Raw genomic sequence first — 17,838 nt, 5'->3', positions numbered from 1 at the left:
GACGCTATAGATGTCGGTTTTACCTACTCCCGCACATATGTTTTGTGGTAGTAGTAGTAGGGGATTATAGATTAAGAGTCACTCATACGGATAAATTAAACAGTATATAGAAGGTTATGCTGATCCAATATCTGGAGAAATCAATTACAGAAGCGTGGCATGAATAATCCAGTCTCCATTAGCACGCAGTCAACACTAACTGTAAAGCATCAAAAGTGTTCTTTACGTACATTACCAAATTAATGAACTTTCGTACAACACAAAGCTACAAAGTCTATCCCAGTCTATTTATATTTATTTTCACAGACGGACGGTATGTTTCACCTTGATTTATATTTTTATAGACGGTCATTTGGCTCTAATTTGGCTCTAAGGTTATATCCGCCTCCAAATATATACTGTACTATGTAGCACTACACTGCACCGTACAATACAAAAAAAATACAATGTAAAACAGCAACGTGCCAAAAGTTTTAAATAAAGAAAAAAAACAACTGACGTCTCGGCTCGCGGCAGCGCAAGAAAAAAAGCGCGCGAAAACGCCGTGTTGCGTTGCACCTTTTCAAAGCTTACAGCTTTGCACGCGATGCACTGCCGCGGCGGACATGGCGGCGGCGGCGGCGATCAGACGTAGCAGTCCAGGTAGCCATGGCGGCGGCGCCGGTGGAACTCGAGCAGGCTGCCGTACGTGCGGTCGGCGATGCTGACGAACAGCGCCTCCCCGCCGCCGCCATTATTCCCGGCGGGGCTGAACGCGACGCCGGCGATCTCCCCGAACAGGTCGATCTCCTGCGCGTCGGCGTAGCCCGCGGCGGCGTCGTAGACGTGGACGAAGTCGGCGGGCTCCGACGCGGCGAGGAAGCGGCCGTCCGGCGAGTACCGGAGCCCCCTGACGGCGCCGATCCGGCCCTCCAGCACCGCCACCGACCGCGACATGTTGCGCACGTCCCACACCCGGCACGTCCTGTCCTGGTTCCCCGTGGCGACCACACGGCCGTCGGGGTGCCACGCCGACGAGAACGAGTAGTCCAGGTGACCCTTCAGCCTCGCCATTTCCTTCCCAAAAGATGACACAAGAACACGCACAGCATTTCAGAGCTGATTTCTGAAATTGATTTCTGAATTTGGAAGCGAACATAGAGCAAAATTCTGCATGTACCTTGCCAGATTGTGAATCGGCGATCAGGCAGTCGGAGCTGTCACCAAGAACCGCGAGCAGCTTGCCGTCAGGGCTCACCGACGTATTCTGCAATGTAAAAATTAATTCAGCTCATGGATCATGGATCAGCAACTGAACAGTACACAAATTCTTCAGCAATTTCAGAGTACAGGATCGATACTCACATTGACCGACCATGGAAAGGCAAAGTGGCTAATGAGGCTGAATCTCTCGGTGTCGAAAGTTCTGACTACGCAGTCGTTGTTCGCGGTCGTAATTCGAGTACCGCCACTGAATTTCAAAAATATCATAAAATTCAGTTACCAATTAAACCATTTACAACTCGCTCTGAAACCCAGAATTGTGATGGTTTGCTTACTTTGGTGCCTGGTAGATGTCCACGGCATTCGTGATGGAATTGTTGTTCCCGGTCAGATTCGTACAAAACGCCACTCCAGGTTTATCAACATACTGACATAAGGTGAAGCAGTGAACTTAAGTAAAGATACTTACAAGAGAAACACCCACAAGTATGCAGTGTACACTGTTCAGTTGCTCATACCTTGCAGATGAGTTCACCCTGGAAACCACCGGCCACCATGAGGTTGCCTTTCACCGCCATGGTACTGATCTGCACCCGCGACAACGGCATAGCTCCCCGGACATTCTGAATAGCAGGTAGTGGCACAAGTTAGAGAACTTGTGGCGCACGGTCTAAAATGCTAACCGACTTGTCGCAAAGCCGAAGGCGCAAACCTGAGAGGGAGCGAGTTGGCCCGCGACATTGAGCACTTCCTTTCCTCTCTGGAGCAGGGAAGACCAGTGCATGACAGAGTAGTTCTGCATCAGATACACGTCATGCTTGGAAGTAGCCCACAGCAGGTTCCTCAGCTGCAGAGATGTCCACAACAACATGGTCATTTACATTTTCAGAGGAATTGATAGGATAGAATGCAAATGGTACTACAAGATGTGATCGTGCAAGTCAATGACAAGTTTTTACAGTAAAAATTTCAACTGGCACTACCTAAATGGTTCAGAAATAAGAATTTTCTTTTTCAATTCCTCTAATGTACTAGTACCAAGTGCCTCCTCACAGAACCTCTAGAGCAGTGCCAGTAAGCAGACAAGACTAGAAGAATCAGTTTCTGGCAAGTATATTATAATTTGCAGACATCCAGATGCTACTGCCAACCAAAAGTTATCCTTTATGTTCAGCAAGGAGCTATCGAGCTATTAATGGGTAAAGGATAAAATGGACTGTTCACTGTTATTTTTTAATTAAGAATTTAGTATCACTTAGTAGTTTTTAGCTACCCAGAACAGTTAGCAACACAACAAAATCAAATCAAGAACATGCAGTTAAACAACATACACGGCACAAGATGAGCAATCTTCATACACTATTAATGCATAAAGTACAACCAAAAATGATGATGCATAATGTATTTCTGAACTCTCATCTCCAACCTGCAACAAAACTCAGAGGTGACTTATTTAACAGTTCTGCCTATCATAAAACATCCTATCATACCATATTCCACGTGTATAATTGCGCCGACTGCTGAGAATGACCATCCACCTGGGAAGTAAGATATTGCATCTGCCCTAATATCATGGGTTAATTTGCTCGTATCGAAAACTATCTCAGTTTAGCATATTTTGATTCAACTCATCATACAACCTGCAGTAAATATTATGTCTATATAAACAAAAGGGCAGAAAGGTACAGACAGTACACTTTATTAAACAGAATATAGTGATGCAGGTTGTGCACATGCAAATGGTATGCATAACAGTACGAAATTTTGGAGACTATTTGTTAATCATAACAAACCTAAGAATAAGCTAGATAAACATCATGTGCATAATAATGATAGATGCTGATACCACATAGATGAATTTTTATTTAAGCTTGTGGACTTTTTTATTTAAGAAAGAGAGGGAAACTTCTTCCATTTCTATTACCATAAATAATTGTGGTTAGAAATTAGACTGTTGGTATCTAGTTATGTATTTTTCAAAAATTGATGAACAAAATATAGTATAGCATTCATAGGGTGCTATGCAAACAAATCATAAAGTTAACTAGCATTGTTAATTCAAAACTTTCTATAAAGCGGTCACCCAAATGCATACGCCAGCTTTCTTATGCATACAAGTATCTGAATGACAGGTCAGAGGAAATCGGTACCTGAAAATGAACTATTGTTGACTTGACAAGTCTTGTATTCAAATGAAAATCATAGAATGTGTCTTTTCTCTCCACTTGTTTGCATTCCTAGAGAAACAAATGAATAATATATATATGTAACCAAAAACATTTAAGTGCAAGAGGAAGAGTATTGTTTTAAGTAGAAAAACACAAGAATCTCACCTTTTCTAGTCCATCACGCGGCATAGTAAGGTTCTCATAATTCTTATATTGCCTTAGTCTCATCTCGCGATACTGATTCCTGCTATAATTCAACCGTTCCCACGGTATCGTCCATCTGCTTGTTCTGAAATAGAGAGCACCTATTAGCTGCAGTTTTATGCAGTTTTGGTAAAACAAAATCGGAGATCTTTTGGGGAAGATGGAACTCTGCTTTTCTGGCATGACCATTTTTTTCTAATCTTTGCAAAAACTGGCAATTTTCTTGGTATAGCTGACGCGAATATATATATATATGTAATTCTCTGATCAAAGACTGTAGAATTCCCTCTCTCGTTTTCTTTTGACCAGTCAAACCATATTAGATTGAGCAGTATAATGTAATATGTAATACATTGAATTATGAGTGGAATACCTTAACATTATATAATTTTGTATTAATTTAATCCGAGAATAGTCTTTGGTGCTTCATTTAATTTGTTTCTTTTCCCCTAAATTCAATGACATCCCACTGGCAGTAATGAACTGAATCTCCCATCTTTTTTCATCCAATAAACCATATATTTATATATACTGTAGTAGAAAGGGGTATAATTTTCCAACAAAGAAAGATTAGTGGTACAACCAGTGCAAAAGTATGTTGCTCTGGACGTGTAGCAGCTACCAGGGTTCTCTCCCAACAGTCAATTGATAATTTCTCTCATTTCTGTTCATTATCAAGCCAGGTTATTTGTGGTAGAAAAAAAACCCCCAAACATCCCAAAAGTGTGGTTCCCTATGTTACTTTTGTAACAAAGGATATAAAATTATCAATTACTACGTTCTTTACAGCTACTTCACTAGATTAGTACCGCGGATAATTTGATCCATGCCTGTAAAAAATAACATCTTTCTAGACCACTACTTGTTTAAGCTATTTGTTAAGTTTATTTCTAAAAGTATTAAATATATCGTTATAATTAAGTAGATAATCCGTGACAAGAATCCTGTGAATAATCTGTTTCAAACGTTATGAATATGTGAGGACCATAGTGTCAGACATGCTTTTTGATTGCATCTTTACCTGAAACGTCCATGAATAACCAGAAATTGCACAAACTAAGGCAAACGCTATGTAAACAAGAAGACATGAATTTTCACTGGAAAAAAAAAACCTTGTGACCATGGTTTGTCAGACATATATATGGACAAACTAAGTTGATGTAACGGCGCACCAACTCAAAAGATATTTTTCCCCCTTAATCATTTTATTTTTTTTCTTTAGGTAATGTAACAGTTTATCTTGTAGGATTGTTAGTGATCAACATAAATATTGGGTCGTACAAACAAATATAGAAATAATTAATTTGAAGTCGGAATTAACCCATACCGTCTGGGAGGCTGAAGTGGCGGCGGAGGTGTGGAAGCCATGGCCGGGATCGTGATCGAACTCCAAGTAGTAGTCGTCGTCGTCGCCGGAGACGAACTCCAGGTCGTCGTGCAAGTCGTGGGCCATGGATGATAATATGTTAAACCCGGGAATCAATCTGCCAAAAGAAGAGGAATGATTAGGGGAGATTCAGCAAATAATTAAACGTGTGTGTTTATATACAGTATCTCCATCTGTTGGAACTGGAAATTAACTCGATGCAAAAGGAAAGGGAAGGCGAGATTGATGAGGTGAAATCCAAAGGGGGAATCAAGAACAGCGTGAACTGTAACAAACAAGGAGGAGGAGGAGAGCGTGAGAAAAAACGACAGCTCACCCGAAACGAAACGAAATGCTCCTTCCTCCGAACAACCAACCAAACCCTTCTGTTCCTCCGATCTTTTGCTGGTTGGGTTGTTCACTCGACCTGAATGCAAATCAGATCACTAGCTATGTTTGTTGTTTTTGAGTGGTAGTAGAACTAGTCACCAGCAGTAGTAGGGAGGAGGGGAGAAGCGTAAAAGAAAAGTAGCCATTAATTTCTTTCTCCGAGGTATATATAGGCGAGCCCTGCCTGCCGTTTGGACCCCGTCGGGGCGCCGTTGGTTTGGACTGGCGAGGTGGGCCCACGGGTGGTGGGGGCCGCACGGTGTGGGGTTGTCTAGGAGCCCAGGCCCAGCCGTGTGCAGGACAAGCAGCATGACCATAAAATGGATAGGCTTTTCCGCACGCGGGGCTGAGGACTGGGGTGATTCGTCGCTCTCGCCGGCCGCCACGATATGGCGGATCTAGGGACGGGAAGGCATGGGCTGGCATGTGTTCTCATGCTGACAGCCATGTGCCGTTCTCGTTCGCACCTGACGTGGAATTCTCTCGTGCAATATCGTACTGTAGTACCCATCCCTTTCAGGTTACAGATTATTCAAAGTTAAACTACTTAAGTTTGACTAATTTTATAAAAAAATAGTAATATTTTTAACACAAGATAAATATAATATGAAAATTTATTCAATTATAGATTTAATAAAACTAGCATATGCTAGTGTTGTAAATATTATTTTTTTAAGAATTAGTTAAAGATTAGTTTGACTTTGACCAAAATTAAAATATATTACTACCTGAAACGGAGGGAGGATAAAGTTTCAAAAGTCTTAGAGGAATCGGGAATGTAATATATAGTCAGTTTAAATGCAAAATAGTGTACCAACACTACGTGGTTCTCTGAATCGACTCAACACAATGGAAGCTATCGTTTGGCTGATTTTAACCATAACCGAAATGGCATATTTTTTCTAAAAAAAATAATTTGTGAACAAAACTTTTATATACGTGTTCTTAATAGTTTAAAAAGTAAAGACTATAAAATAAATTTCGATAAAAAATCTTAAAATCAACTTCAAATTTAAACTTGAAAATTTAAATTTTAGCTGATAAGTAAAAGCTTAAGTGGAAAGATGAGGCCAAATGTGTAAATGTGTGTGCCCTGCTTGCACCACACCAGGTCCAGTGCAGGACAATGTGAGCGTGAGCGGCTGGTTCGTTCGCGTGGCGTACGTCGCGCGCAGACAGGCCACCACAGCCTCCCAACAGAACCCTCCGCACGGAAAACAGATTAATTAAGTGTAAGCTATTTTTTTAAAAAATAGATTAATTTGATTTTTTAAGCAACTTTTGTATAAAAATATTTTTAAAAAACGTACCGTTCAACAGTTTGAAAAACATACACGTGAAAAAGGAGAGAGACGGTTTAGAAAAAGAGCTTCCGAACACACCCCATGTAGCTTTGCTTGCTTTGTACTCGTGGTACTACGTACTAGCTACCTCCCGCATGGCGCACGCGGATGAAAGACCGAGAAGAAGACGCTGCAGATTGGAGTCGATGGAAGTAGTTTGGGTGATCGGTCCCGCTGCTTGCTATGCTAGCCCCGGTAGGGGGTGTATATACGCTGCCGACAAGAGACGATAGCTGTGCCCATCTGCCTGCCCTTCCACACGTGGCACCGGCCTCTCACCCTCTCGCCCAGGCCACACAACTCCCACCCAAACCCAACCACACGTGGCACGCGACACGTACGTGCACCACATGCACGTACACCTGCAACGCTGGCCCCCACCATCATATCAAAACTGACGCCGGCCGTCCGTCCGTCCGTCACTCAAATTAATTAACCTCCCGTAGCCACCTGGCTGCTTCAACGACACCGATCGATTCATCCTCCACGGTGGAATTTGGATTCGCGCGCGTACGTCACGATCCATCCGCCCATCGATCGATCGTTCCGGACGAATGCGAAATGCCGACCGGACCGACCAACTCCACCTCTACTAGTAGGAGTATAATTTAATTTGGTCGGTTGGACCAGACACTGTTCTTCGTTTCAACTTATTTGGATGACAGGGACTTTGCATACGTTCGTAGGTACGTGTTTGTTTATCTATAGATAGATAAACACCGGTATATATATATATATATATATATATATATGACACTCATATGGGGGTACCGGGTACCATGGTATGAAATACATAAATTCGTTCAAATTTTTAAATTGTGAGTATATACCTAGTTGTAAGAATTCGATTCATACCTATACCTAGCAATAAAACAACTCAAATTTAACTTTATTTCACAATACAATATTACATACCTAACTAATTATATGTTTGGATGCTATATACCTAGAATCAAAATCTAACAAAAATATGTTTAAATTTAGTTCAAACTTGTTTTTGAACTAGTTAGTAAAGTAGTTAATATTAATACCTAAACATTTAAAAAAAATTATACTCATTTGAATTGAGTATATACTCAATTTGAATCATGAAGCCCGGACACCATGGAGCACTAAATAAATTTTATATATATATACACACACAGTAGGCGCAAGGATTTAGATAATCCTTATTAATGCGTAGTACGTGCTCAATGCATGCTGAATACTGACAGGTAAATTATAATTTGTGCCGTGTTCCTTTCTACCTGACTCAAATTAATATACTCCCTAATTGTCATGATCCCCTGCAGTCTTGTGTTATCCGAAACAGTGATCATACGTAACTAACTAGCCAGATCACCGCTTGTCGTGTCACTTTTATTCTTTTCCAAGAGAGAAAATTAACCTGTCGCTGTTAGCGTGGATACTGTTTCAAATTGCCGATCGATCAACTAATTATTTCCCGGTTACTCGTGTCATGTGCCGCCCCATGTGTAATTAACTACGATCGGGAGAAAAATTGATCGCCCTCGACATCAGCTGATGACGATGTTACAGATCAACGATGACACTGACCAGAAAGATGCATGCATCGGGCGTCGGATTTTTTTTCCCTTTTCTGTTTATTCAAACCATGCAGATTGAGGAATTGCTTCCCTCATGTATTAACAGAGAAAGTGAAAGTTTCGCATTCTTACGGTGATATTTACTACTAGAGTATTGCTACTAGATAGGAGTATCATCATACATAAAAAGGGGATGTTTAGATCTAGGGATGTAAAGTTTTGACGTATCACATCAGGTATTATATAGGACGTTGCATAGGGTGTTTGGACACTAATAAAAAAACTAATTACATAGGGCCTGTTTGGATGCTTCGGGCTATTAAATATCCCTCTGAAATTTTGCTATTTAGGAGTATTAAATGTAGATTACTGACAAAACCCATTCCATAACCCCTAGGCTATTTTGCGAGACGAATCTAACGAGGTATATTAATCCATGATTAGCGGATGATTACTGTAGCATCACTGTAGCAAATCATGGATTAATATACCTCGTTAGATTCGTCTCGCAAAATAGGCTAGGGGTTATGGAATGGGTTTTGTCAGTAATCTACATTTAATACACCTAAATAACAAGATTCCGGAGGACTATTAAATAGCCCTCCGGATCCAAACATGCCCATAATCCGTTAGTAAACCGCGAGACGAATTTATTAAGCCTAATTAATCCATCATTAGTAAATATTTACTGTAGCACTATATTGTCAAATCATTGAGCAATTAGGCTTAAAAGATTCGTCTCGTAAATTAGTCGTAATCTGTATAATTAGTTATTTTTTAGCGTAATATTTAATACTTTATGTAGGTGTTTAAACGTTCAATATGATAAGGTGAAAAATTTTAGGATAGAATCTAGAGATGGCCAAAATCTGAAGTTCTCAACACGTTGTAATTAGAGAATGTACTCGAGTTTCACATACACGTGTGCGCGCGCGCAGGCAGTGCAGCTTTGCCAATGCCTGCAACTATCTTTCTGTTCTCCGAGAATGGACAAGGAAGTGATACCAGGCCGGCTATGGTAGAAGCAGCCCAATACACAGAAGGGGTAAGGCTAATTTGATAGGCCCAATTTCTCAGCCTATGGTGGTGTTCTTGGAAGATTAAGTTTTTTTACGTAAAAAGAGGTGGTATTAATGTATAATTGATTGAGTTTTAATTATTGCAAACTTAAAAAATAGATTAATATGATATTTTAAAGCAACTTTTATATAGAAAGTTTTCGCACGAAACGCACCGTTTAACAGTTTAAAAAACGTGCCACGGAAATTTTAATCTCTATCCAACTCTTGTTGGAGAAAAGAACGGGACAAGTGGATAGGCTGTAATTTCGGTTGAATTCACGGCCTAGGAAAATCCACGCAGGAAAATATATGGATTCCTTGAAGTGTCCGTGTTAAATATATGGATTCCTTGAAGTGTCCGTGTTACCCCTTATAAATTTGTCCATTGCCTCCTTTTGGAATCCTATCCTATCTTCTTACATAGTTGGTAACCACTAAAGGGTATTTACTTCTATAAAGTAATACATGTAAAGAAGCCACAACATCAACAATTTTAAGCCATCAGATCATATTAGTACAAAGATAACAACCGTTGGATAAAAAGCTACTTATTCATCCAATTCAATCATTTATTAGTTATCCATTCACCTCCCTTTGCTCTACCTCATAGTTAGGGGTGAAAACGGTACGGAAACTTTCCGGATTCTGGACCTATTTTCGAAAACGAAATCTGTCGGTCAGAATTTTTTCGGAATTTTTCAGAAACGGAAACGAATTCGGAAATATTTTCTCGGAAACGGAATCGGAAATGATAAGGGCAGTTTCCATCGGAACTCGGAATCGGTCGGAAACTTTCCGGAATTTTTCTCGGAATTACCAGAAATTTTGTGACTGAAATACCCTGGATTCTTTTTTTAAGCACTAAATAGTGAATACCATGGTGTTTGGCTGTTATTTTTTAAAAAATATTTTTTATGTAAATCTAAAATTACATAAGAATATCTTTTGTCCTACATTGGGATTTATCAACAACATTACTCTTTTAAACATAGATAATTTATTCAATTGGATTTATCAGTTTGAGGGGTTTTTTTTATTCCGATATAAATTGGATATAAATTGTCTAACTACAACGATACCCATATTGCGCATGAAATTCGTATATTATAACAGTGCACAATAACGCTTGGAAAAATAAAGCATGAATTGTATTACTCCCTCCGTCCCATAATATAAGGGATTTTGAGTTTTTGCTTGCACTGTTTGACCACTCGTCTTATTCAAAAAATTTTAGAATTATTATTTTTTTTGACATACTTTATTATCCAAAGTATTTTAAGCACAACTTTTCGTTTTTTATTTCAAAATACTTTGGATAATAAAGTATGTCAAAAAAAAATAATAATTCTAAAATTTTTTGAATAATACGAGTGGTCAAACAGTGCAAGCAAAAACTCAGAATACCTTATATTATAAGACGGAGGGAGTACGAGAGAGCTAGAATCGAAGAACAATCAAATCCCTTTCTCCACTCCAACACGAATATAAGGCCTGGTTTAGTTCTCAATTTTTTTTCCCAAAAACATCGTATCAAATCTTTGGACACATATATGGAGCATTAAATATAGATAAAAATTAAAACTAATTGCATAGTTAGGGAGGAAATCGCGAGACGAATCTTTTGAGCCTAATTAGTTTATGATTAGCCATAAGTGCATCAGTAATGACGGATTAATTAGCTTAGGCTCAAAAGATTCGTCTCGCGGTTTTCAGACAAGTTATAAAATTATAGTTTTTTCATTGTGTCTAAAAACCCTTCCGACATCCAATGAAACACCCAAATATTTTCTTTTCGCGAACTAAACAGGCTCTAAAAAAATGCAAAAAAGAGTCACCCGGAGCACGGACATTCTCATATGCTGTCCCTTATTTCAATGCGACATTTTAGCGAATTCGAATTGCGATGTAAAAACCTGCTAATCATGATGGAATGATGCCAATTTTCTCGGGGCAGAGAGATCATCTACTAGCCTACTGGGCCCACCTGTCGGCGTCAGTTAGGATCCCGAACTCGTCCCCACCACTTGAAAACCCTATGCACTCCCTCCCACCCCCGGCCGCCGCCTCTCTCCCCATCCTCCTCCTCCTCCGCCGCCGCCGCCGTCGGGAAGTACACCTGTGCTCTGGTTCCGGCGACACCGCGAGCGAGGAGAGGAGAGGTGGGGGTGAGGGAGTGAGGGTGAGGCCGGGGTTGGGCACCACCAGCAAGCCAGCCAGCCCCCCCGTCCCCTTAGATCCGGGCCGGGCGTTCTCCGGCGATCTCACGGCCATGGCGTCCCGCCGCCTCTTCGCCTCCCTCCTCAGGTCCACCGCGGCGCCGCGCACCCCGTCCACGCCCGGGTGCCTCTTCAACCGCGCCGCCGCCGCCGCCTACTCCTCGTCCGCCCCCTACAACGGCCAGGTACTCTTGTTTGTATGCGCCATGGATAACGTATATCTCGAAGCTAATGATGAATTGATGATATCCCCAAGCGCACTGGATGTTTTCACCTTGGTTAGCAGTAATTGCAGAGATTATTTTCTTTCCTTTTCTCTTTCAACAATATATTTCAGTAATAATAAGAATGGTTAATGTGAGCCACCCAGCTGAATCATCGGTACATACCAAAGTACTCTTTAGAGATTTTGCTCAATTCAGTTTAATTTCTCTGCCTCATTTTTTTTCATTCACCTTGTGGAATATCGATATTACGCCTCGTTATATTATCATAGATGCTGAGATCAGACTGCATCAATCACTGAATCTCACAATTTGACAAGATCGATTTTGTCTGTCCGTCCAGGGTTTTCCACTTCCTCAGTCTGAAACTGCTTCACGTCTGGGTTTGTTCTCCAGTCCCGGCGACACACGCCAACCTTCATACGGAGACCGTCTAATGCAGTCACAACAGCTGAGTCAAGACTACCGTGCTAGGACACAGGCCAATAATGCGCCACGTTTTGGTGACACAATGTGAGTAGGCAAATGGTATTTCCATGTACGCTCATATGATTTATGTATTCCATGTTCTGCTGATTGTTCATTCCTGCCTCATTCTGTATTAAGGTCCAGGATAGCTGGTGGCGAGAACTCTTCCTACTTTGGGACCCCATCACGCATCTTTGACGAACACAAACAATCTTTGGTGAAAGGAAAGAGAGATTTTATCCATGTCTTACTGATGAAAAATAAGACCTTTGTGACCGTGACAGATGCTAGGGGGAATAAAAAGACTGGGGCCTCCGCAGGTTGTTTGGGGTAAATAAAAGGGCGGTCTCGTCTTTCTCGATATGCTGCTGAAGCAACTGCGGAACATGTCGGGCGATCCGCCAGAAAGATGGGTTTAAAGTCAGTTGTCATGAAAGTGAAAGGATCTACTTATTTCCAGAAAAAGAAGAAAGTGATCTTGAGCTGGGGAGAAGGTTTTCGGGGTGAAAGAGTAAGAGATCAATCTCCTATTATGTACATCCACGATGTGACCCAACTTCCACACAACGGATGCCGACTCCCCAAACAACGCCGGGTTTAGGTCTCAGCGAGCTGGAATCGAACCTGAGTTGAGAGGAGTCGAAGCATTCAAGGTGATCTGGAAGCTCTATTTAAGCTGTGTGATGTTGGTCTAGTTGACCTAAGACAGATATGTATTGTTTCTCTTGGCTCTGCTACTTGAATTGGTTTTGGCATGACTTATGTTACTCAGTTAGTTAAGTTATCATCAATTTCGCCACTTCTTTTTATCAAATTGCAGATAGGAACTGAAACCCCAACCGTTGTATGGTATGTTATGACTTATGAGGAACATATATATGGTTGATTCTCCTTCAATAAATAGCAAAGCCCTCGCCCCTTTTTCTTGAAACAGTTTGCACTTGCCCATTTTTTAGCTTGAGGTACTACTGTACTAGAATTGCAGCATGGCATTGCTGCGCTAGCCCTTTTATGTTTTAGCAGACATATGGTACCTCATGGTGTTTAGATCAGCTGCTTCATGTTATTTTTTAGTGTTGTGCTGGAGGTAGTAGATATGGGTATTCGCTGTCAATAGACTTATTACTTCCACTGAGTTGTCCATTGTGTATGTAGCGGTAAAAGCTGTAAGAAGGGGTGAAATTAGGGAACCACTGAACCCATGAGATTTCAAGATCCATTTCTTTACTAGGATGCCATTTTAATGCTGATTGGATGATGAAAGTTTTATGCAAGATGACGTTCCATTGGCCTTCACTTGCCAATGGTACCTGTAATCGCTAGGTTTAAAATAAATTGGTGGAACTGCATAAACATGATTTATCGCAACGCCATCATAATAGTTTTATAACATGTATTCATTGCAACCTGTATGATTTGATGGTAGAGTTGTTTTTCCTAATCTTTTTTTTTTGTGTAGCATTGCTATACCTTACAAATATTCTATGCCCAACGCTTGAGATTTTCTCTGTAGTGACTCCCCTGAATTTAGTGGTGAGCAGTGGAATGGTAACCTTGTAGTCAGTTCAGTACCGAAACATATTCTTTAAAAGAAGCCATATATGCCATGTATGATTAATTTGTGGTGTAAAAGCTTAGTAGCACCAGTCATGACTTCAATTACTCTGATAACATGCTAGCTGTAGTTTACTGCCTTGATATACTCGATCGTAGAAGTATCAGCTTGTAATTAACTAACTGGGATGTGTAACTACTAGTAGCTCATCTCATTTCACCTTTGCATCCAAGGGCGGATCCAGGGACTTGTCTCCTTCTTCCTTCAGTTCCCCTCTACTGCTTATTTTCTCCCTATTCTTTCTCTTTCATCTCCGCTTCTATCAATGGCGGGGTAGGGGGGCTCGAGTCCCCCTAGCATCCACGCTGGATCCGCAAATTGCATTTGATACACCTTTTTCTATTTGCATCAGTTCCTATAATTTGAGAATACTTACTACTACCTCTGTCCAAAATAACTCCCATCTTTGATCTACTTTACACACGCCACACGCCAATGAGATGAGCTCGGTCCAAAATGTGCATCGATTGCTTAAAAGATAAAGTCTTTCTTTGTGGGACAATTGAGTTGATCGGACAAAATGTGCAAGTTATTTTGGGACTCTGGAGGGAGTATTAAGGCCTTGTTTAGATCCCCTGGTAAATTTTTTCACCAAATCACATCGAATATTTAGACATATGTATGAAGTAGTATTAAATATAGATAAAAAATAACTAATTACACAGATTGCGTGTAAATTGCGAGACGAATCTTTTAAGCCTAATTGCTCCATGATTTGACAATGTGGTGCTACAATTAGGCTTAATAAATTTCTCTCGTAGTTTACAGGCGGAATCTGTAATTTGTTTTGTTATTATAGTACGTTTAATACTTTAAATGTGTCCGTATATCTGATATGACACGACAAAAATTTTCACCAATAGATCTAAACACATCCTAAAAGAAGTTACGCCTTGTTGACTGTAATACAGATAGTTGGGATCCTTGCAATTTACTTCTCCCATCCCAAAATAAGCGCAACCATGATTTTTTATGTCCAACTTTAATCGTTCGTCTTATTTGAAATTTTTTTCAAATAACTAAAAATACATAAGTTACGTATAAAGTACAACTCATGTTTTATAATCTAATAATAATAAAAATGCTAATCATAAAAAAAAATTTTAAATAAACGGATGATCGAAGTTGAACACGAAAATTTATGACTGTGTTTACTTTAGCACGGAAGGAGTATCTTCGTCTGATTGGGAAACATGGTTGGTGATAGCGGTGACGGCACGGCCAATGCGCACTGCCAGAAATCACAGAGCACTCCAGCAGTACGCCATGTCGCCATGAAACTGATCCAGCAGAAGCAAACAGCAACAATGTGAACTGGCCAAGCCTAATTTGGTGGGCCCAATTTGTTAGCCCACCTCTTCGAATAGGTCACTATTTTGGCTTGGCCGGAATAAGGCCACTTTAGGTCCCTCGTCGTGATGTCGAGTTTAAATTATGTCCTTTTAACCACAATATCAAATATAACGTCCTTGAATCACAATATCAAATATAACCTGTCTCTCAACTTTGTAATACCAAAGTACCTAAGGTCAAAGAGCAATATTGTCTCTGATTTTGGTTGATGTGACAAGTTCAGTGTGGTCAACCCGATTGAGTTAGTGTGGGTCTACTTGTTAAGACAGTGACTCACGTGGGGAATAAGGTAAGGGGCCCTAATGCCACGTGGGTTCCACACTGACTTAAACAGGTTTATTGCCATCAACTCACCACATCAGCCGAAACCGTGTATAATGTTTTCTTGAGATTTATTTGAGATACACGTATTATATCTTGTATATTGTGGTTGAAGAACCAATTCAAACTCAACGTCAACGTATGCAAGTGTATCCACTGCGAATGGCATACTTTTGGGCTTAGTAAACAGGTCAGGGGCGAGGCCACCATTTTTAGATAATGAAAATGGATTACATCTCCTGCTTCTGTCATAAGACACACAACTATAAGTTTAACAGTAATAAAAAGGTAAGGTAAAAGTAAATCAAAATGAGAAATAAGGTGATGGGACAAATCCCCAACTCCCCTTTATTATTGACTAGCTTTAAACCACATAAATTTTTTTTAGCTAGCAATTCTAATGGAACTACGCCACCCATAGTGGAATAAGAGACCCTTGGCTACAAATTCCAAGAGTGTAGGCACCATTGCGTATAGTATCCTGCTCCTCCTGTGGTAGCATCGTAGACCAAAAGTGGAACCAGTAGAAAGACATGAAGATAACCTGCATAGGGTTAGATAATTATTTACCATTAAAAACTTTATCATTACGACAACGCCAAATTGACCAACATACAACACTAGCTCCAATTAGAATCATCTTCTTAATGGACCTAGATACACCTCTAAGCCAATTACCGAAAATGTTTTTGGCGTTACGGGGTGGGGGTATTAAAAGCAAAAAACACACATCTCCAAATAAACTGAGCGACATGACACTCAGAAAAGATATTGGATTGTCTCTTGTGCATAGCAGAAAGAACAATGTTTGTCTCCTCCCCATTTTCTTTTAGCCAGGTTATCTTTCGTTAGAATTACTTTCTTGTGAAGAAACCACATAAAGACCTTGATCTTTAGTGGAATTTTCAAGTCCCACAGAATTCTCTTTTTATCCAAACATTACAGTTTATGATCGCGAGCCCACCATGATTCATAGGTATTCATATGTATACCTAAGAATTATAGAAAAGAGTATATATATACTTTATACTTCGCATATGTATTAAAAAAATAAGCCTCAAACAACCCAATAAGCATGCAAAGTACTCTTGTTGGACCCAAATTTCCCACTCCCCTGGCCTCTCCTCTCTCTCACTCTCCTAGCCCGCACCACCTGTCTCTCCCCTCCCTTAAGCCTAGCTGAGGCTACTGAACAATCAAAGACCGGACATGAACTGTGTAAAACCGAACTTATTTTTGACGGAGGGAGTATATCTTTTATAGGAAAAAGTACAAATTACCCACCTCCCTCCCGCAAACTATCGCGGTCAATCGAATTATCCCCCTGAACCCAAAAACCAAACATTACTCACCTGAATTTTCAATACCAGACAAATTACACCCTTCGACTTAATCCAGAGTTATTTTGTCTTACGTGCGTACATGCGGCAATCTAGTCAGTATTTTTCTTTGAATAAAATGGTGGAACCTACCTGTCATACCTTCTTCCCTCTTTTCCCCTTCTCTCTCTTGGGCGCAAAGCGCACACGGGCGCACGACAGCACGGCAGCGTGTGGACGGGCAGTGGGCGGCAGCGCGTGGGGAGCAGACGGGTGGTCGGCATGCGGTAGAGCGTGGGGAGGACACGACATCGGCGGGCGACGCCGAGGAGGGCATTGGAGGACGAGGACGACGGGACGGCGGCGGGGGCAGACGCAGCTTGGGGCGGCGGATGGTGGTGGAGGCCGCTCAGAGTGTCGAGGATAGCGGTGGACGGCAGTGCAACGGCGGTGAGTGAGGGAGGCACGACGGCAGTGAGGGCAGACGCAGCAGGGGGTGGTTAGATGGCGGCGGGTAGTGGCGGAGGCTGCTCAGGGAGCTGAGGACGGTGGTAGGACGACGGTGGGAGAGGGCGGCGAGGCTGATGCAGCTCAAGGATGGGCGGTGGACCGCGGACTCGTCGCCGGAGCCCGACGCCATGTCCCTCTTGGCATCCCCCACCCGCTCGCCCTCCACCCTCGCACTTGCGGGCGCCGGTGCGCTCGCGCCCTACCTTGTCCCCGGGGCTCCCGAAGCAGAAGAAGGGGACGGTGAGGCAGGCGGTGGCGGCGAGGGGAGGGGGAGCTCGTCCTCGGCCACCGCCGAGGTGCGTCGCCTCCTCGGCCTTCCCCGGCGGAGGAGGTGGAGGTCGTTCGAGCGTCGGCAGGGAGAGGCGCGGGAGGACCTCCGCCGCCGGCAGCGGATAGGAAGAGAGAAGTGGAGAAGAAGGAAGAAGAAAGAGGGTCGCTGAGGGAGCTCAAGATAACGGCGGGCTCGTCGATTCCTTCCCACGAGCTCCATAACCTTCCCTGTTGCGCCTGCCACTGGCCTCGGGGTCCGC

At 41.8% G+C, this 17,838-nt stretch overlaps 2 protein-coding genes across 3 annotated transcripts; one reads left to right on the top strand and one right to left on the bottom strand.

Annotated features, from left to right (window-relative positions):
* Positions 1–202: 202 nt before the first annotated feature.
* On the bottom strand, positions 203–5,474 carry LOC4332995 (uncharacterized WD repeat-containing protein C2A9.03). Of its 2 annotated transcripts, XM_015777155.3 has the most exons (10): positions 5,279–5,474; positions 4,903–5,059; positions 3,537–3,660; positions 3,354–3,440; positions 1,916–2,050; positions 1,722–1,826; positions 1,539–1,630; positions 1,345–1,450; positions 1,160–1,246; positions 203–1,056 (listed from the first exon to the last, which is right to left on the bottom strand). In XM_015777155.3, the coding sequence occupies exons 2-10, from the start codon at positions 4,941–4,943 to the stop codon at positions 625–627; spliced, it is 1,209 nt and encodes a 402-aa protein (XP_015632641.1). In that variant the 5' UTR covers positions 4,944–5,059; positions 5,279–5,474; the 3' UTR covers positions 203–624. The 2 variants fall into 2 exon arrangements, with proteins under 2 accessions (XP_015632641.1, XP_015632642.1); XM_015777156.3 differs by lacking the exons at positions 3,354–3,440; positions 3,537–3,660; positions 4,903–5,059; positions 5,279–5,474 and adding an exon at positions 2,694–2,905.
* Positions 5,475–11,341: 5,867 nt separating this feature from the next.
* Positions 11,342–13,121, top strand: LOC4332994 (uncharacterized). The gene is made up of 3 exons (XM_015772525.3): positions 11,342–11,683; positions 12,066–12,235; positions 12,329–13,121. Exons 1-3 carry the CDS (start codon positions 11,552–11,554, stop codon positions 12,522–12,524), a joined length of 498 nt encoding a protein of 165 aa, XP_015628011.2. The 5' UTR covers positions 11,342–11,551; the 3' UTR covers positions 12,525–13,121.
* The last annotated feature ends 4,717 nt before the right edge of the window (positions 13,122–17,838 follow it).

This window comes from Oryza sativa, chromosome 3 (assembly GCF_034140825.1).
Source record: "Oryza sativa Japonica Group chromosome 3, ASM3414082v1".
In the NCBI taxonomy this organism is placed as follows: domain Eukaryota; kingdom Viridiplantae; phylum Streptophyta; class Magnoliopsida; order Poales; family Poaceae; genus Oryza; species Oryza sativa.
This window is presented reverse-complemented; position numbering and strand designations above follow the sequence as displayed.